The sequence below is a fragment of the Pan troglodytes genome, chromosome 4 (assembly GCF_028858775.2).
Source record: "Pan troglodytes isolate AG18354 chromosome 4, NHGRI_mPanTro3-v2.0_pri, whole genome shotgun sequence".
Taxonomy (NCBI): Eukaryota; Metazoa; Chordata; class Mammalia; order Primates; family Hominidae; genus Pan; species Pan troglodytes.
Window position 1 is genome coordinate 57,141,883 of NC_072402.2, and position 20,477 is coordinate 57,162,359.

A 20,477-nucleotide genomic window follows, 5' to 3' on the forward strand; every position below is an offset into this window, starting at 1 on the left:
AACCCAATCAATCTTCAGTTTAAAAATAAATATGGGAAGTACAATAGTCAATGAGTAAACAACTAGAGTTGGAAATCCATGTTCTAGACACTGTTAGAAATAGAATGTGAAGATGATACAGAGAGTATAGTGAAGGAGAAAACCACATACATAAGTAATGTAAAACAAAAAGAGAAAAGAACTACAATAGCGATATGAGCTACGGGACTTTAGAGATGCATCAGATTCACTCCTCCTGGGGAAACTGGTGAGCATCTAAGATGGGCTTTCAAAGATGGATTAAATGTCAAAGGATAGAGAAGGTGGGAAGGACATTTCCAGTGGAGTAAGCAGTGTCAGCAATTCTGAGTGACGGGCTCTCTAGGAGTAGCAATTAGTTCCGAAGACTGGAGCATAAGGTTCACGAGCAGGGGAGGAGAAAGGATACTAAAATATCAGCCTGGGGAAGTAGGTCGGAGCCAGATAATAGAGGGCCTTAAAGTCTATACCAAGAAGTTTACTTTGTTCAACAGCTAATGGAAAGTCATCAGAAGCTTTCAAACAGGGAGTGACATGTTCTTATGTGACTCATACTCTAATCTCTTATTTCCATAAATGAATATATGAATTTCATAAAATAAATGAAACTGCCTCATATCTCTCCCCATTCACTCTGCTTTTTATGGCAATCTTGCCCTTGGGTAAATATTCCTAAATTATTTTGCATTTTTTTATGTTCTATACAATATTTCCAATTAGCCTTTTATCTAACCTGAAACCCTTTTTTTCCTTTCTGGTTGGAACTGAAAATATCATTAATCTCAACCAGGGATATCAACAAAAGAATTCTTCCTCTTTAAGTTTAGTCCTAAAGTCTATTTATGATACTCTACTAGTTTGACCCAGATGCCATTTGTAACTGGATGTGAAAAGAAGGAGGGCTTGCCCTGAATGCTTCGAGCAAGGCTTTCCTTTGGCAAATTCTTATATTATGGCATCTTTGGGTGCCCTGCTTCAAAGAACCCAGTTTCAGAGGAAAATGATCTGAAGAAGTCAAAATGCTTCTATTTCTTTCATAAAGATAGCCCTCCTGCTAAAAAATAAAAGAAATAAAATTTAGAAAAAGTCCCCAGAAGTGATAACATCATTTAAAAACCTGTTCCAGTCTCTTTCACCCCATCCTACAAGAGACAGAAACAGAAACAAATGCTAGGAGCCAGACCTCTGAGTTTTCTCTCCAAAGTGGCAACAAAACAACTAAACAGAAAACAGTTTTATTTTATTATATTCTCAGCAATTTTATTCTAATTGTTAGTTAAAATTCTTCCTTTTGTCACATAAATGCATTCCACCATATCTCATCCTCAGTAAAACAAAGAGGGACAGAACCTTCCTTCCTGCCCTGCAATCTTCTGAATTGTATTCCTTTTTAATTCCTAAAGACTGCAAGCCAAAAATAAAATTCTGAAGACTGTTCACCAAAAATAAAATTCTAGACCCCCCAACCATCTGAAAGGACCCCTTCTTTCAGCAAGGGCATCCCAAAGCTAAACTGAAAAACTAGTTCAGGCCATTATAGGAAGGGGAGTCGGACATGCCTCATTCTACCTTCTTCCCTTTTGGAAATACTGATAGAACAGACTTAAAGTCTGATAAGAAACATTTACAATCTATTCTCTCTGAAGCTTGCTACCTGCTGGCTTCACCTGCATGAAAAAACCTTGGTATCCACAACCCCTTATCTGAACCCAGACATTCCTAAGTGTTTGACCATAACTTAACTCTTTCAGCCAATTGCCAATCAGAAAATCTTTGAATCTACCCATGACCTGAAAGGCCCCACTTCCAGTTGTCCTGCCTTTCTGAACTGAGCCAATGTACATCTTACATTTATTTGATTGATGTCTCATGTCTCCCTAATATGTATAAAGCTAAGCTGTACCCTGACCACTTTGGGCACATGTTCTCAGGATCACCTGAGGGCTGTGTCACAGGCCTTTGGTCACTCATATTTGGCTAAGAGTAAATCTCTTCAAATATTTTACACAGTCTGACTCTTTCCATCAACAAGACTAAGTATTACATTTCGGCATTTTTCATATGATTAAAGAAATGTAGCCACATAGTATTTTATATTCTGTTCTTGTAGATACCAACACCAATCCATCCCCAAAACAAAAAGGACCATAGAACACCGGCTTCCCACTTGTCCTTTTCTCCACATGAAATGCATGCTCCACCCTCAAATGCATGCTTACTGCACATGAATTCACTTGCCTCCATTCGTGGTCCTTCTTGGATAGGAGCCATGCTACAGGAACATGGAGGCCAAGGGGAAATGGAGAATCCGCACCTCTTCTAAGGGGAGTAGCTGCTATTCAGCTTAGTTTGGGAATAAGGTCTCAGTGTTGCTTGATCTTTCTATTTTTTTTTAATAAGAGAAGTGGGAATTCAAAAATCTACTTATTTTACAAATATTAAAAACTAAAAATTTGAAAATGTTTGTAGGACGTTGTGTGGGCCAACATAGTCATGCTGAGGATCCCAGTCTGTGTACTCTGCACTAAGCTGTGATCTGGACTGAATAAGCAATCCAGAAAGAATGCCTTTCTTTCTCATCCAGGCATCATCAACTGAGCATATCTTTTTCTCCATCTTAAGGGGAAGATATCCTGATATTAGTATTAATAACATGGAAGAACCTGCTGTGGTTCTCTAGAAGTGTATTTGGTTTTTTTCTTTGGACTTCAAGATTCCACCTGGTTTCTGCTCTGAGATGGCATTTAGATACCTTAAGACCAAATATTATACTAGTATTGTCTTTTCTGCAGTTTCTTCAGTGCTATTTTTCCTGGACTTGGTGACATGGCAACTAAAGGAAGGGAAACCATCATTAAGCAGGTTTTAAGTCCTAATAGTCCATTGTCCTTGCTTTCATCTAGGATTCCTATTTCTTTTATAAATTCTGTTCCCCTCCTCCCCTGAACTGCACCTCACAGGGCCTTCCTACCCCTTCATTTTTGCTCTGAAAAGAGATAAAGTGCTTCCTTGATGTCAGCAAAAGTAGAATAAAAATATCCTCAGGAAGCCTTACTAATTCGAGATACCTGAAATAATTTCTTACCTGTGTCTCCTAAGATCCCCAAAAACCCTGTTTCCCTTGGCAAAAAAAAAAAAGAAAAAAGAAAAAAACTTACACTGAGTCATATCCTACTGATCAAAAAGTTTGCTCCTGGAAGTGAATTAGGCAGCTTCCAAAAGTGAAGTAGCCTTTTCATCTGCATCATCCACCTTCAGTGGACTTTTCCCAGGGCAGCACATGTCCATAGCAGCAGACGCTCTGTAGGAGAGGAGACACTGGGTGTGTTCTGCTGCTTGACAATCCATAATCCCATCTCGCCAGTTATAAGCAGGCATGGGCTTCTAGACGGTCTTCACGAAAATGTGCAGGAAATCCGGCATGATACCTAAGCTGTCACAAAGTCAGACACAAAGCTGTCACCGGAATGAAGAATAAACACTGACCATTACTTAGTAACTGCAAAGCATTTTTTGTTCTTTGTGCTTTTATGACAGACTGGATTGATTTAAATTAGCCTTTCAGGACGTGTGTTCTCTGGCCCTAGTCTGTATCAGGTCACAGCTGCATTGAGTCATTTCCTCTCCAACTCTCTGTGAGATCTTCCCTTCAAAGCCTTGCAGGCCCTGGGTCACTCATGCAATGTGAATTATCTCGGCTCCCAAATGAATTTTTCTCGACTCCAAGACATACTCTTTACGGTGGTCTGATCATCAGGGCCTTTCTTTTCACCTGATTTCCTGTTCTCCACTTTTGCTTCCTTCACCTCTATAATCTGGTGGTTCCTGTCCATCTGGATTGGCTTCCCCTCTTGGCCTGCTTTAGAGACATCAGATTTGCTCAATTACTCCAGGCTCACCCCACTTCCTAAAGCAGAACCCCCTTCTCCACTTTCTACTATTCACACCTTGGCATGTCATGGTCAAATCCAGGGGTTTGAAGACAATGCCATTTGGGGTCTGAAAGCTGACACCTGGCAGGCCGCAATTCTCTCTTGGCTGATATCCAAAGGATGCATCTGTCTTCTTGATCTAGTTTTTGCTTTTTAATAGTCCCCTTGCCTATCCTACTATCCTCTCCTGAAATCACTCTCATATTATTTTCTTATTTTAGATAATAGCAGATTTGCCTCTTTACTTGTAAATGTCTTTCTTTCTCAGTTCAGGCATTAACTCGTCATTTTGTTTTCTCCATTTTGAGAGTAAGATATCTGGATATTAATATTAATAACATGGAAGGACCTGCTACAGTTCTCTATATTTTTATTTGATTTTCTTCTCTTGATTCCAATATTCAGCCTGATTTTCACTCTGAGATGGCATTTGGATAACTTCAGATGTTGTTTCCCAACAGGGAATACAAAGACTTCACAGGGACAGTCCTTGTTGGCTGCCGCTCTTACTAGGAGCCAGCCAGGTACCCTGTGCCCTTTCTTTTAGCTCATCGTTGGGCAGAGATTGGGCTCAGGGCTTGGTCTTGGGTTCTAAATCCCGACACTACCGTGGTGGCTCTATATAGCCTTGGTCAGTTTCCTCTTCAAGCTTCAGTTTATTCCTTCTAAAATGGGGATGATAATCCTAGGTACCTCATAGGGTTGTCACGAAGACTAAAGAAATGATATGTGTAAGGGATTTAGCGTAGAGACTGGCACATACTACATGATCCGTAATCACTATTTTTATTGTTATCCCCTTCACCTTTCAGGATCAGAACACAACATGATGCTTATCTGTGTTGGATGATATATGGTTCCCATCAGTAACGGCTGAACTGTGAATATTGATGCTTCTGGTTATACAACTGTTTCTTCTCCCCTTTCCTTAGAATCAAGGCATTTCCAAAGGTTCATCCACCACACACAGGAATCTGTTCTTCCTCTTAACAACTTTGTTTACAGGTCAATTGAAATAGCCAAAAGCTGATCTATGGCATATTTTAAAAGTTAGTTAGGAAGAACTGCCATAAAATCTATGTTAGGCCCTTTATCCATCGGGGGGAGCGCTATTGCCCTGTGGAGTGAAAGCTGGTTTTGTTCACAGACAGTGGGCTCGCACCAGATAGGGGCTGGGAGCTGTGGTCAACTGCACCAATGAAAAGATTCTTATGCTCATATTTTCCTTCCAAGTGCATCCTGGAACTGGTCAAGACGTACCTCACCAAAGCCACTTTTTCCTCCTTTCTGCCCATGCCTGCCTCAGGAAATAGGTGAGTCAGGTTTTACTTGAGGAAGTGTTTGTTGTATTTCTGATTTTTCATGCCATTTTTTACATAGTTCTATATATTCAAACAAACAGAAAATCACAATAAGCTCTATCAGTAATTATTATTGGTGGATTTACTATTTGTAAGAAATATTAAAGCCATATGTTGAGACTTCTCCAGAGAGAAGTAATGGTAATTATCTTTACCATTTTATCTCTCTTTTCCAGAGAGATAAACATGGTATCTTACAAACTGCAAATAATCTCCAGAGAGATTATTTGGTATCGTAAGATACCGTGTTTAAGCCATTTTATCAATATGAAATATAAACCTGAGGCAGTATTTAACCACAAAATAAATAAGTTTTTTAACTTTTAAGAAGTGGTCAGCTATATCTAGCTATGAATGAACAGATGAGTATATAATGAAAACAAATCACACTGCTTACAACATTCATGTATCTATTTCTGAAACACATTACAAATCTCCACTAAGAGCAGAGTACAGTTGAAAGAGATTCTCAGAGCATCACCACACTAGAGAGGTAGACATATGTGCAAAATCAGCCAAGGATAGAAGGAAAGAGGGTGTGGTGCACAAGGAAGGAACCAAGTGAGGACAGAGAGGAAGGCAGCTGACCTCCATGTACTAAATTGCATCCCTAGGGTGGAGGCTGAACGAGGCCTCATTAAAATGCATAATCTCAGCAGTTCAGTTAAACAAATGAGAGCCTAGACAGGAGATGATCACTAAGACAGGGCCTCCATGACCCATGGGTAAGAGCCTCTTCTTAGATCTCATGTACTCCGGAGAGAAAGCAACACCCAATTCTGGAGTTCCTCTTCCTTCCACATGCCTGTGAAGATTCAAACTCTTGTTGTAAGCCTCTAAACTCTTGCTGATTCTGTGTAGAGACCTAGTTCCAAATACATAGTTGATTCTCTGATTTCATCCAAGTTGTTGGTGCTGCTGTAATACTGCCTCCGTTGGCTGCTGGCAGCCTCCTAGTTCCAAACACATAATTGATTCTCTGGTTTCATCCAAGCTGTGATGCTCATGCCTGCAATATTACCTCCACTGGCCAGTGACAGCCTCCTGCCCATCCTCTGAGACTCAGCCCAGGGGTCATCTCCTTTGGCCTCTCCTTCTCTTTGCCCTGACCTCAGGTTCAGGGGCCCCTCATTCCACCTCTATGTCTCCCTGAGCTCCTTCTCTCATCTCCCGTGTTGTATACCTGTTATCTGTGTATTTGGGAGTGACATTCAAGATCTTTAACAACTGGAACAGCGCTGGCAGAGCCCTATCAGAACATAAGCCGGCTGTATCATACCAGTGCCAAACGGCCACCTGTCGGCCTGGGGTAAGGTGACTTTCACCCACAAGACAGTGAACTCTTTAAAAATAGGGCTGTGTTTTATTCATTGATATATCACCAGTGCCCAGAACGTAGGAGATGTTTAATAAATGTTTGTGGATTGCTTGAAAAGTCTAAGGTTGACAAAGACAAGGCGAGGAGACACGGTAGCTTCCACCAGTTGTCTTCATATTTAATGCCCATACTTAAACCTCACTCTAGTTTCGTGTATCTGCATGATAGTCAAACTAGGCAAAATGTAAAAGAAAAAGAATATTCTGGGCTTCCATGAGTGAACCTTGAAGGGCCCTAAAGGTTTAGGTAATTAATTAAACATTTGTAAATTCTGGTCAGTTACAAAGTCTGTTACCTCCAAGAACAGTACTCCCTACTCACAGCTTCCAGAGCCCAGTATTTGTAAACCCATCTTTCTATGTTTTACTCAACACAAATTCTTACTGCTTTTTAAAAATTTAACCAACTCAACAGATGACATTTTTAATGGCTGTTGAATTGTGATAAGCACCTCTTGCATTATTGAGAGTTAATTAAAAGAGCATAAGCTTATTTTAAGAATACATAACTGATGAAATTTGCTCTTGGGACACCAGAATTAAAGCAGGCTAGATAGTCTCTAGCAAAATCACACATCAGCCACACTCTCAAGGCATCAGTTATGCTGTGTGGACTCAGTACCAAATATCCCTTAGTTGAAGGTGATTCTAAGGACAGCACTCTAGTAAGTGTAGGATCTAAGGCTGCACTTGGTACTATGTGGGCTCCTCCACTAACATTTCCACCAACTTGGCTTTGTTTTATATTCCAGACCGGAGCATTCATAAATGGGGACTTGTGCTAAATACAATGTGTATTTCATTTTTTTCCATTTTGTAAAATGTGCATGTAGTTTGTTATGGGATTTTTAAAAATTCCCAGAAGCACCATCCTATAGCAATAAAATGTTGTTTTAATCAAAAGCTTGGTTGTACTACATAACGAGGAAGTTCATAAAACCATTCAGTGTGAAGGTTTTTAACACTGTTGAAGAAGGAATTTTGCAGTTACAGAAAAGATTAAAGGAAAGGACTGTTTTGGTGAGCCCTAAAGCAAAACCATGGATCTTGTGATGAAACATACATTCTGCCATGACTGATTGTCACCAGAAAGGTTTTGAAGGCATATTACAGCACTGGATAAAATAAATCTATATCAAGCTATAGACAAAGAAGAGGGCTGGATGCTCACAGCTTGGTGCTACACCATGACTCTCCAAGAGGCTCACTGGGCAAAGACTCAGGCTAGTTCTCCTGGCCTTGAGCTGGAGGGGGTTTTTTGTCCAGTATATAGGGGCTGTGCTACCTCTTACAAAGCAAGCTTTATTGGGTAAATGAATGAATGATGAACCCAAATAAAGATGATTTTGGAGAACTCAGATGTAGACATGGAAAACTGCTTTACAAGAGCTCACATAGATAGTTATATTCTATTTGCCTAACACATAGGGGAGCAGAAGTAATGAGCTTTCTTAAATGCTATTTCTCTGTAACACATTGCTGATGTCCTACATTTTACCATCATACACATCTTTTCAGGTAGTCTGTATTTCTATATGAAACATGGAACCCAAACAAATTGTTGCTATGAAGTGATCAGGGTGTAATATATCTTGAAATGGAAGAAAGCTAGTATAATTCTAATTGTATAGATTTTAATAACTACATAGAGGTTTAATGTTATAGTATATGTATCTTGAAGATCAAAATGTTTTAAGGATTAGTTTAAATATATAATTTTTCAAATTTGTCTTATCACTTCATTTTGTCCATTGTTGCAGAACTCAAGAGTTGTTGCAAATAAATAAATTTTTATAACCTGTATCTTAATAAATCATGCAAAATAGTTGACATTCAGTCATTACACAATTAACATGGACCCAATGAACCTGGTTCTATGAACAATGTCTAGACACAGTAAATGTTTAATGAAATTTGGTTGTTAGAAATTTATATCAGAAAAAAGTATCTATACGGGTTAACTTTAGCAATCATTCTATTGCTTTCGCTTGATCTCTGATGGATTAGAAGTCTATTAAATATCTCTACATTTTGCTTGACACAAGTGCATTGTAATTACAGCCATCGGGCCATCCTTAGCCATTTATTATTTTCATTTACTAAAACAGTCTCTACGATGATGACACCCTGTGGGATTAGGAATCTAATGGAAACAAAAATCTTGAAAAAGTGAAGATTGCAGGGTAAGACCCCTCATCAGAACAATATATTAAGAATGAAAAGGTAAAGCTGGTGTAGGGAAAGTGAACCCTCAGGGACGCTAAGGAGGGAGCCTTCCTCCCAGCAGTGTTGCCATACCTAGCACCAGCTTTCTTTCATCTTGCTTTTATATCCCCCACTGCATCATCATAGTTATCTAGAGACCTCACCAGGCAGGCTGACGGTCATGTGTGGGTTGCCTAATTACAGGAACCTGAGATTTGACCACTTGGCAGCCAATTTTCTCTTTATGTAGAAAGATCTAATTGTTTATATAATCATCACCATCATTAATACCTCAGAGATGACCTCATCCAGAAATGCTGGGAACTGGTGGAGTAGGACATGGGTGGAGTCAGTGTGTTCCTTTAAATACCTGTGGTCCCGGTGCAGCCTCCCCTGTCTGAAAGCATTTCTGGAGTGTTTTAGGCCTGTTCACTTTCTCTTACTCACTGTCTATTCACTTGTCCTGTTCACTCGTCTGGAAGATCTCAGCCAGCACCATGACTGACAATGAGCTGTCTGCCTTGGTAGTGGATAATGGGTCAGGGATGTGCAAGGCAGGCTTTGGTGGTGACGATGCCCCCCGGGCTGTGTTCCCCTCCATGATAGGGCGTCCTCGACACCAGGGCGTTATGGTAGGCATGGGCCAGAAGGACTGCTACGTGGGAGATGAGGCTCAGAGCAAGAGAGGCGTCCTGACCCTGAAGTATCCTATCGAGCATGGAGTGGTCACCAACTGGGACGATATGGAAAAGATCTGGTACCACACATTCTACAATGAGCTTCGTGTGGCACCAGATGAGCATCCCATCCTCCTCACTGAGGCACCCCTGAACCCCAAGATCAACCGGGAAAAGATGACTCAGATCATGTTCGAGGCTTTCAACACACCAGCCATGTATGTCGCCATCCAGGCTGTGCTGTCCCTCTACGCCTCAGGACGGACCACAGGCATAGTGATGGATTCTGGGGATGGGGTCACTCACATCGTGCCCATCTATGAAGGTTATGCCCTGCCTCATGCCATTCTACGCCTGGATCTGGCAGGCAGAGACCTGACTGATTACCTCATGAAGATCCTGACAGAGCGAGGCTATAACTTCACCACCACCGCTGAGCGGGAGATTGTGCGAGATGTCAAAGAGAAGCTGTGCTACGTAGCCCTGGACTTTGAGCAGGAGATGGTCAGGGCAGCCGCATCCTCCTCACTGGAACGGAGCTATGAACTTCCTGATGGGCAGGTGATCACCATTGGGAATGAACGCTTCCGATGCCCTGAAGCCATTTTCCAGCCTTCCTTTCTGGGCATTGAGTCCAGTGGGATCCATGAGACAACCTTCAACTCTATCATGAAGTGCGATGTGGATATTCGCAAGGATCTCTATGCCAACACCGTGTTATCTGGAGGGAGCACCATGTACCCAGGCATTGCTGACAGGATGCAGAAAGAAATCATAACCCTGGCACCCAGCACCATGAAAATCAAGATCATAGCTCCCCCAGAGCGGAAGTATTCTGTTTGGATTGGGGGCTCCATCCTTGCCAGCCTGTCCACATTCCAGCAGATGTGGATCAGTAAGCAGGAATATGATGAGGCTGGTCCTCCTATCGTTCACAGAAAATGTTTCTGAATGGGCTTCCATATTAGTGGGCTTACATTTTCCCTTTTCCTAGGTCACAGTGATGGTACTGCTTTTATCCGCTTTCAATGGAATCGAGGTAAATACGTCACTCTTCCTAGTGTAAACCAGCAAACCCATCTCTCCATCCAAGTAACCTGGGCTCTTACCCAGATAACCACATCCGGATCTCCATCAAGTGAAGGTGAATTCTAATACCATATTCCTTTTTCTTTGCCTATACTGTTCAAAGATAGGTAGGCCAGCTTAAATACATATAAGTGACAAGGAGTAAAATCACGAGAAATGTCATTTCAGAATGGATAACTATAATTATCAAGCTTTAAAACTTAGTTCTCGCTAAAATATTTAACAAGAACAGGCTGTATAAACTTGTTTAAAAAAAAAGGTGTGTATGCATTTAGCAGCCGTGTCTTACTAGTTAAGTATCTTTGTTTTGTTTACTTCTTTGTATGGAGATAATGAATTATAAAGTTCAATAATATCCATATATACATAAGCACCAGGGAAATAAAATATATTGTGAAATACGCTGATGTATCTAGCTATCTGAACAGCTAATGTGAATTTCTTTACTCCCAAAAGTCATCGTTGTAATAGGTACATATTTTAATTGTTTCCCTTACTAAATAAGCATAATGAGACAGCCACCATTCCATTAATGTTTATAAATCATCTAAATTTTCAGCTCATAGTGGAGTTCTGCTGGTCAAATCATATTTTAATATCTTTCTTACTGAACCTTCTCATACCAAAACTACAGACAATGTCTAATTCTTAAGAGAGATAGATATTATAATATCAAATTAATGTCATTATGGTACAATTTGACAGAGGTAATTTTATTTCTATTTCTTAGTGTAGTAGCACATCTTAAATAATTTCTGTAGACCAGGATTATAGATACTTCTCTTGTGCAAGGATTTCACTGTGGGAAAATATAGCTGCAGCATCTTTATTAATTATACATTTTACTACCAGTATACTAACACAGTTTTATCCTTGGAAAGCTTTTAGAATAATTCCACTTTATTATGTCCAGTAACTAGCAATACTTATTTATGCAAAGTGTCTCTGAGATACTAACATCTTTGAAAATATCAATGTATGTTCCTATAATGTCTAAAATATTTTAGTTACTCCAGTGGTGATTTATCAACCAATTTTAAGTACCAGTATGTTTATTCCAATCTTTGCAGTGATTTCTGAATATTTGGATATCAGCATTATTTGTATTTTTCAGGGTAATTTCTGAAAATTTAAAATATTTATTTGGATTGCTTATTCAGGCATTATCAGGTACTCTGGAGGGAGGAATCACTTCTCTTTTTTTCTTAGTTGGGAAACTTGTACTTATGTTATAAATCTTTAAAATGGAATGAGTAAGAATTTTTTGTTTAAGGTAATACTTGTCATATAATTTGATTATTCCTTATTGGCTTTATCTGACAACATAATTTTTAAAATGCATGTAACCAAAATTAATCTCCAAAAACACTTTATTTTATATAACTTGCTTTCAGTACATTAAAATTGCTTCATACTTGTATACTTAGATTTCCTGTTATTTCTCCTCAACCATTCCCTTAGAATTAGAGAATGATCCAGATAGCATCTCTTTTCATATGTGTGACCTATTCATCTGTATGTTACAATTTTGCACCTCATACATTTAATCATGTAAACATCAAAAGGCAAATTTTAAAAAAAGGATAGCTAGCCATTTAACATTATATAGATTTCTCATAATCTAAATTCTAAAGCTGGGTTTTACTGGATGAACTGATCTTCAGGTAATTAATAGGCAGAGACAATGTCAACAATAATAATCATAATATTTTGGATTTATATGCTGCAATGCATTCCATTTGCAGAGTGAGTAGTTCTCACAAACATTCTGACCTGCATTCTGAATTACCAAAAAAAAAAAAATATGACTTCCCACCCACAGAATATAAATGGGACAGGTAATGTGAACTTACAAGAGAGTGAGCTATAGAGCCCCACAACATTAGGTGAAAATATGAGCCCCATAATGCAAACTGTGCATTATAAATCTTGAATTACTGTGGTAATTTAAGAGTTTATTATATATAAAATCTACAATTTCTAGATAACAAGTTGGTAAAATGCCAGAAACTTAAACCTAGAGTTTTGGGATATTCTCCTCTTTATCAACATTGACTGACTTATGGATGAGTTTAATGAAGAAACAGCCCGTTTCACAACTTTATATTTTAGAATCAAAGAATGACATCTACATAGGTAATATGATTAACATGCTATTCATGTATCATTAGCCTGGCTCATCAACCAAGTTATTTAGAGAACTTTATATAAATATAGGGTCCCTGGCCCTGGGCTCAGAGCAGTGGGTCTAGAATGAGCACTAAAAATCTGAATGCACAGCCAACTAGAGGAATTACAGCTCCACAGAATTCAAAATCCCAGCACATTACAGGCTCCATGGACAGGAAAGGTCTCCAGACACTTGCTTCATCCATCTTCCTCTGAGGATGAGACATCACTGAAGCAGCCTTCTCAGATTAATTTCATACCTCTGCAAATGATTTTCATTCTCCCTCTGTGATGCCTCTTGAGTAGCAATATAAGGCCAGGGCTGTATCACAATTCCCTGCACACTGTTATTTCCCAATCACAGGTAATATTTTTCTGAAAACATGACTGATCCAATGCCAGTTCCGACACTCTTCTACTCTTCTTTCCTAACATATAAATTTGCTTATTTTTCAATAGTGAGCTACAGTAGTCCTGGGATACAGGTTGAACTATATCCTGTCTAGATATGCAATTCACAATTCTGTAATACAGAGGGCCTAAATATGAGTATTACATTATCCAGGCAATCAAAGGATAATCCTTTGGGTGACAAGGACTTTGCCATATTTGTTCGCTCATTACACAATTATTAATTCAATGTCCTATGCCAGAATGTGCTTAAAGAACAAGTTGTACTAAACACAAAAACTTTTCTTAAGTGTCTCAGGCAGCATTATGATCACTAATTATTGGGGCTGGTATGGTGATTAATTCTTATTTTGAATACTTCCATTGGACTGTACCAGAAACTCATTTTTAAAATGTGAAACAAAAAAAGTTCACAATTTTAAAGGCTCATTTCAAAAGGGTCCTTCAAAAGTCTAGAAAAGAATCCCCTCTTCCAAGAAAAAGTGACAACTCCTCCCTTGAATCCCTACTGTATTGTTTACATGCATACAGCCTCATAAACACATCGCAAACATGTGTCCACCATTCCCATCCCCAACATCATCAATATGCACCTGGGGGACAGAGACGGGGACAGTATTTATTCCCCCTTTGAATCCTCCAGCCTTTTCCTAGTGCCAGGTACATCATATTGATAAACCTGATTTGAATTAACAAGTTAGTGAGTTCATGGATTCTGATGTACCTTGTGAACCCAGTTCTGCATTGTCTATTTTTTACCAATCTATTCTCAGCTTCTGGTCTGTTAGCATCTGTTCCTGGTCTGTTAGCATCTGTTTTGTTGGTAGAATATTTCCTCTGAAGCATATTTTCTCTTTTTTCTTTCTTCCTCTCTTTTCTTTCCTTTTCCGTCCACTTCTCCCATGCGTCTCAACATGTAGAGCTGGATTTTATTTTTTCCCCATCATAATGTTATTTATTCCATAGTCAAAATTATCATTAACATCATTTTTTAACAAGACATGGGATTTTATTAAGGGCTTACATACAGGAAAGAGAGTCCAGCAGCAGTGGGCTAGACAGGAGAACTGCCTTACATACAGAAATGGCCTAGTGGTGGCAGGCTGGAGAAAATACCCACCTTCCATACAGTATAGTGGTGGCGGGCTGGACAACATAACCACACAGCCCAGACTAACATCATTTTAATACCACTCATTTATCTTAACTCTGATCTTCTCATGTGGTTTCTTTATTTTAACTTTTATTTTAGAGTCAGAGGGTACATGCCTCTGACACAGGTTTGTTACCTGGGTATATTGCATGATGCTGAGATTTGGGGTACAAATGAGCCCATCACCCAGGTACTGAGTATAGTACCCAGTAGTTTTTCAAACTTTGTATCCTTTCCCCCCTCCAGTAGGCCCCAATTTCAATTGTTGCCTCCTTTATGTCCATGAGCACCCAATGGTTAGCTTCCACCTATAAGTGAAAACATGAAGTATTCGGTTTTCTGTTTCTACATTAATTTGCTTTGGATAATGACCTCCAGCGGAGCTGGGTTTTAATAGTCTTTCTCTTATCCATAAAATTTGTTATTCTTCTGATTGGTCAAAGGATCATCAACCTCATCTTTTGGAACGTGTGCCATCTATGTGGCTGCTGAAATTTAGAAGAAAGAAAGAGAAAGATTTAGAGAGAGAGAGAGGGAGAGAAATGAAAGAAAAGGGGAGAAAAAGAAAGAAAGGCTTTCATAGAGTACAGTAGTATATTCAGCTCTTTTAATCTGTCTGCATTCTTGCTGATATTTTTCTCTTTTTGCTAAGCTCCAATTGCTCTAGAGTTGACAGTTTCAGATATCTGACTAACAATTCAGACATTATAATACATTAAAAAGTGTGCCTTTCTGGTAACTATTCACAGCCTCCTTCCAGAGTTTACAAAAGATTCCTTTCAAAAAATGTTTGAAGTTAGGAACTAAGCATGTGATTTGGCCAGTACTGCTTCCAGATGTTGATAAGTACAGCTGGAATGTCTTTAAAGATATTTATGTGTATATCAGTAGACAGACTACTCATTAAAATTAATTTATACTTTAAGACTTCCTTTTTAAATGTAAAAGGAACTGTTTGAGTTATAACTGTAATTAAAAAAAAAACTAATCCCATAAGTAATGAAGACTCTAGAGCCTCCTCAAGTTTTCCTGCTTTGTTTTTCATCCTATTCCAAATCTGATGTCCTAACCACCTTATAATTTTAAGTTCAGTTATATCTATTCAACAGATGTTCCAGTATGATATGATGACAGAAATGTTATCTAGACAACACCATAACACTGCTTTAAAAATGGAAAAATCTTATTTAATTGGCTATTTGACAATATATGTTAAAACGCAAGTTACTCTCTCCGGAATTGGGAATGAGACATTTGTAATCATACATATACTAAATGACACTGTCTGGTTCAAAAGAAACAGAAACACAGAGCCGACCCAGCAAGAAGGATGAAAGTTTCTGCTCATGTCCCCTTTGTGGGTGTATTGCAGTAAGAATAGCTTTTTTAGCCATTTTATAAGTTGAGAGGGAACAGGCAAAGCCAGACACCAATATGATATTTTAACATGGCTCCTTCTCTCCCACCACATATTCTCTGTGACCCACTCAAATGTCCCTGAATATCAGCCCTTCTTATAGTAGAGAAATATTAGTTTGGTGCAAAAGTAATTGCAATTTTTGCCATTAAAAATAATGTAGCTATCCCACATTGTTTATTTTTTTTCCATAGTTGGCTGTCAATGGAAAAGCTGGCCTCACCAGTAAAGACAAAGTCATGTACTTCAGTGGAAATGCTGGGATCTTCTAAGGCAGTCCACCATGTTCATAATGGAAGTTTTCCACAGAAATATAAAGTTTTCATAAATCTTGAATTACTCTGGTAATTTGAGAGCTCATTACATGTGAAATCTATGATTTCTAGATAATGAGTTGGTAAAATGCCAGAAGAAATGTAGAACACACCCTTATTTTTTACAAAAATGGCATTTATTCAATGATGAGAATCAAAACATTATATCTTTGGCTAAATTAGTCAATTTTATCAAAATGGAAGAAATTATAAGCAGTAAAATAAAGACAAAATGTACAATTTTAAAATTTTGATGGACTCAGAGAAACAAAAGTTGATGTAGAGAAAGGAAATTTTATCAATGAAAAAGATGGTAAAATACCAATTAAAAACAAAATTCTTGTGCTACCAAACTTTAGATCTTATTCCTTCTATCTAACTATATTTTTGTACTCACTAACCATCCCCTCTTTATCTGCACTCTTTCCTACCACCCTTCCCAGCCGCTGGTAACCATCATTCTACTATCTCCATGAGTTCAGTGTTTCCTAGCTTCCACACATGAGTGAGAACATGCAATATAGTTAATGGTAATTTAGCGTATATCTCAAAATAACTAAAAGAGTGGAATTGGAATGTTCCTGACACAAAGAAATGATAACTGCTTGAGGCGATAGATATCCCAATTACCCTGATTTGATCGTTACATATTAAATGCTTGTATCAAAATATTACATGTACCCCACAAAAATGTGTTACTATTATGTGTCCATGATAATTAAAAATGCTTTCTTAATTCTTTATTTTTACCTGATCTCAGTAGCACTTACTTATTACTTTCATATTTGAGTCACTGTAGCCAAAATCTGTAGCCAGTCTGCTTGACTGCTCCTCAATCATTGCCCCGACAAAGGAATTCTCCATAGGGTCAAGTATGTAGGATGAATATAGTAGATACTGATTGATTCATTTTTGTTTTTGTCTTGATTTTTAGCTAACCAGCAACTTAATGCCCTTTTTATTGACAAGAATTTCCTTTAATTCCCTTTTGTGTGAACCTTGGTGGGAGACAAGCCCCTGAGTTGCAATTGTTCATTATCAGCTAGAACTTAGGCTCAGCCTATCAGATACTCTATTCTGAGATTTTCAATACTTAGAATCTGACAAAGTGATGCAAATTTGCAGGAACTGTTGAGAAATTACTCATGCATTTTGTGACACAGGAACTCATCAGTGACGATGGCATGGTCCCGTAATAGAGTCCTAACCAGACTATTGCTTTGGCACAACTTAAGCTAATTTTCTTTTTGGTTTCTGTCCATTTCCCAAGAATGGAATCTGTGAGGTATTCATTATTCCTTCAAAAATATTTTTTCCTACTTAAGCTATCTAAAGGCAATTTCTGCTGCATGCAATTAAGTATGTTGACTGAAACATATTTTGGTACCAGGGAATGGAATTGTAGATAACAGACCCTTAAAGAATTGGGCAATTCTAGGATTGGTCATCTGGCTCAATTCAGGCTAATGGCAGTTAAAAAAAAGCCCACTAGCATTCATTAAGGGGAATCTTACAGCTCATGGCAAACAGGAGAGAAATTGCTCATTAAAATATCTCCTGGGATCACTTAAAATAAAACACTTTTGGGGGTCAAGGCTGTGGGGAATAAAGCTTTCACTGTCATTGAACAGTATAAAGGATATGAGTAATTTCATGTTGAAGAATGGATGGCTGCCTTCACTGACTCCAACCAGCTTAAAAGAGAGTATAACAAAGTTAAATTCCTACACATATCTCAAAGCACACATTGAGCTAAAAGAATCTTTTATCTCTTAGAGACATAGGGCTGAGTACCTAAAAAACAAACTTCATTGATTGAATTCACAGATTCACTAGGACTTTCATTTTAAATTTAGGGCAAAGATGGAAAAGAATGAGACCCCAAGAACCGGAGTGGCTATTTAGGAGAATTTGAGAACCTGGAGATCCCAAACATCCAGCCCTGCCCCCTTTGAAGCCAAAGCAGCCTCTTTTTCCTCATTTGATGAAAGCTTTATCATTTGGTTGCACACCTAAAACAGCCTTACCTAATGGAAGGTCCTGAAAATGAACAGCTAATTTTAACAGTTAGGGTCCTTGTAAGTAAAATAGAGAATACTCAGAGGGTTTTAACTGAAGAAAAGTTAATGAAAGAATGTTTACAGAGGTCTAGACAGGATTAAGGAATCAATAAGGTATGATGAGACATAACAGCAAGAATCCATTATCATCACTAAGCTTGAAGGATTAAGAAAAAGGAGAGGTGTGATCACAGCCCAGCAAGAATGTCAGAGAAGAGGAGCTATGGCCATAAAGGAATACAGTCCCAGCCAGGACCCTGGCAAAAGAAAAACAAAGAAGAGAAAATAAAATCCCTGACCTCTGCCTTCCTTCACTCCCCAGCAATTTCACTGGTATCCCATTGGTCTAAACCCAGTAAGAAGCCAGAGATCAAGGGAAGCCGGGTGATGTAGTTCTTAGAGGTCAGCATACAAAAGGACAGAGCAAAACAGGGTCTTTATTTGCAGTCATGCAAACAATGGATAGGTCTGGAAAAATACAAGAGGTATCTTGTAAGCTAAATCTGGTGGTAATTCAAAATGCGGCTATTACTCTAGACATAGATTTTATTTGCTACTTATTGGAGCAAATTAGTAAATTCCCTGTAGCTATTAACATAGTTAATAGTTTTTCTCTGGGATAAAAAAATAACTTTTTAGAAATTTGCTTTTACCTGGTATGGACATAGATAACTTTACCATCTTGCTGCAGTTTTAAGACAATTGCCCAATTCTGTAGTACAATTCAGTGTTCAATGACTGTCTCATAATGCCAGAGGACATCATAGTGGTTTACATCATACTTTGGAATCTACAGAGCAGAATGTATTGTGTAACTTCAGCAAATCTTACTAAGAGTGCAAGGGATAAATCTCACAAAAATACAAAACAAGGGTTTTACTTCAGGCAACTTTTTTTTTTTTTTGAGGGAGGAGGATGGAAATTAGGATCTATTTTTAGACTATAGGCTCCAAATAACAAAATGCTATCACCTTTGAGTGATAATTTCTCCAATGGATTTAGGCTGCATTGAAAGCCATTCTGGGACTTGACCCTTACAACCCAGCAAATACAAAATTTCTCAACAATTCTGTGGTAGGTGGAGTTACTCAATAGAGTTGGGAAGCATCCCCTAGGGCAGGAGTTCAGCAGCATCCCTTACGGCAGAGGTCCCCAAACCATGGGCCACAGTACTACTCTGTGGCCTGTTAGGAACCAGGCTGCACTGCAGGAGGTGATCGGTGGGCTAGAGAAGCTTTATCTGTATGTACAGCCGCTCCCCATCACTCATATTTTCACCTGAGCTCCACCTCCTGTCAGATCAGCGGCTGCATTAGATTTGTAGGAGGGCGAACCCTATTGTGAACTGCACCTGGAAGAGATCTAGGTTGCACGCTCCTTAGCTCCTTATGAGAATCTAGTTCCTGATGATCTGTCACTGACTCCCATCACCCCCAGATGGGACCATTTAGTTGCAGAAAAATGAGCTCAGGACTCCCACTGATTTTACATTAATGGTAACTTGTATAATTATTTCATTATATATTACAATGTAATAATAATAGAAATAAAGTGCACAATAAATGTAATGTGATTGGGTCATCTCGAAACCACTCCCCCACCCCCTAGTCTGTGGAAAAATTGTCTTCCACAAAATCGTGGTGCCAAAGCATTTGGGAGTACTGCCCTACAGTTTTAAAGCGACGCATTACCCATTTCGACAAACAACTATACTTCTCTTAAGAACGAGTTCTTAAGCCAGGCGCAGCGTCTCACACCTGTAATCCCAGCACTTTGGGAGGTGGAGGTGGGTGGATCACAAGGTCAGGAGTTCGAGATCAGCCTGACCAAAATGGTGAAACCCCGTCTCTACTAAAAATACAAAAATTAGCCGAGCATAGTGGCACACACCTGTAATCTCAGCTACTCAGGAGGCTGAGGCAGGAGAATCGCTTGAACGAGGTGGAGGTTGCAGTGAGCTGAGATCGCAACACTGCACTCCGGCTTGGGTGACAGAGCGAGACTCTGTCCCAAAAACAAAAGAAAACAAACAAACAAAAAAGAGTTCTTGAATTGCTGTTGAGTATAGGTAGAGATTGAATATGTCATCTTAACATGTAACTTGCAACCTGAACTACTTATTAGAAACTGGTTAACCTAGCCGTAAAAACTACCATGCCAGCAGCACTCCATAATCAGGTCGTACTAATTTCAGGCTGAGACTGAGTAAATTCTGAAGGTATAAATAAGTTGCACAGACAGATTGCTCACATCCAACCCACATAAGTCCCCATTTTTTACTGGTAGGTCACACT

The 20,477-nt window shown here is 38.9% G+C and overlaps 1 protein-coding gene across 1 annotated transcript; it reads left to right on the forward strand.

Annotated features, from left to right (window-relative positions):
* Positions 1–9,287: 9,287 nt before the first annotated feature.
* On the forward strand, positions 9,288–12,079 carry ACTBL2 (actin beta like 2). Its single transcript, XM_001140995.7, has one exon. It carries the CDS (start codon positions 9,391–9,393, stop codon positions 10,519–10,521), a length of 1,131 nt encoding a protein of 376 aa, XP_001140995.1. The 5' UTR covers positions 9,288–9,390; the 3' UTR covers positions 10,522–12,079.
* The last annotated feature ends 8,398 nt before the right edge of the window (positions 12,080–20,477 follow it).

What these genes read in the sequence shown, in the direction of transcription:
- ACTBL2 (XM_001140995.7), top strand. Translation starts at nt 9,391, where the DNA reads ATGACTGACAATGAGCTGTCTGCCTTGGTAGTGGATAATGGGTCAGGG.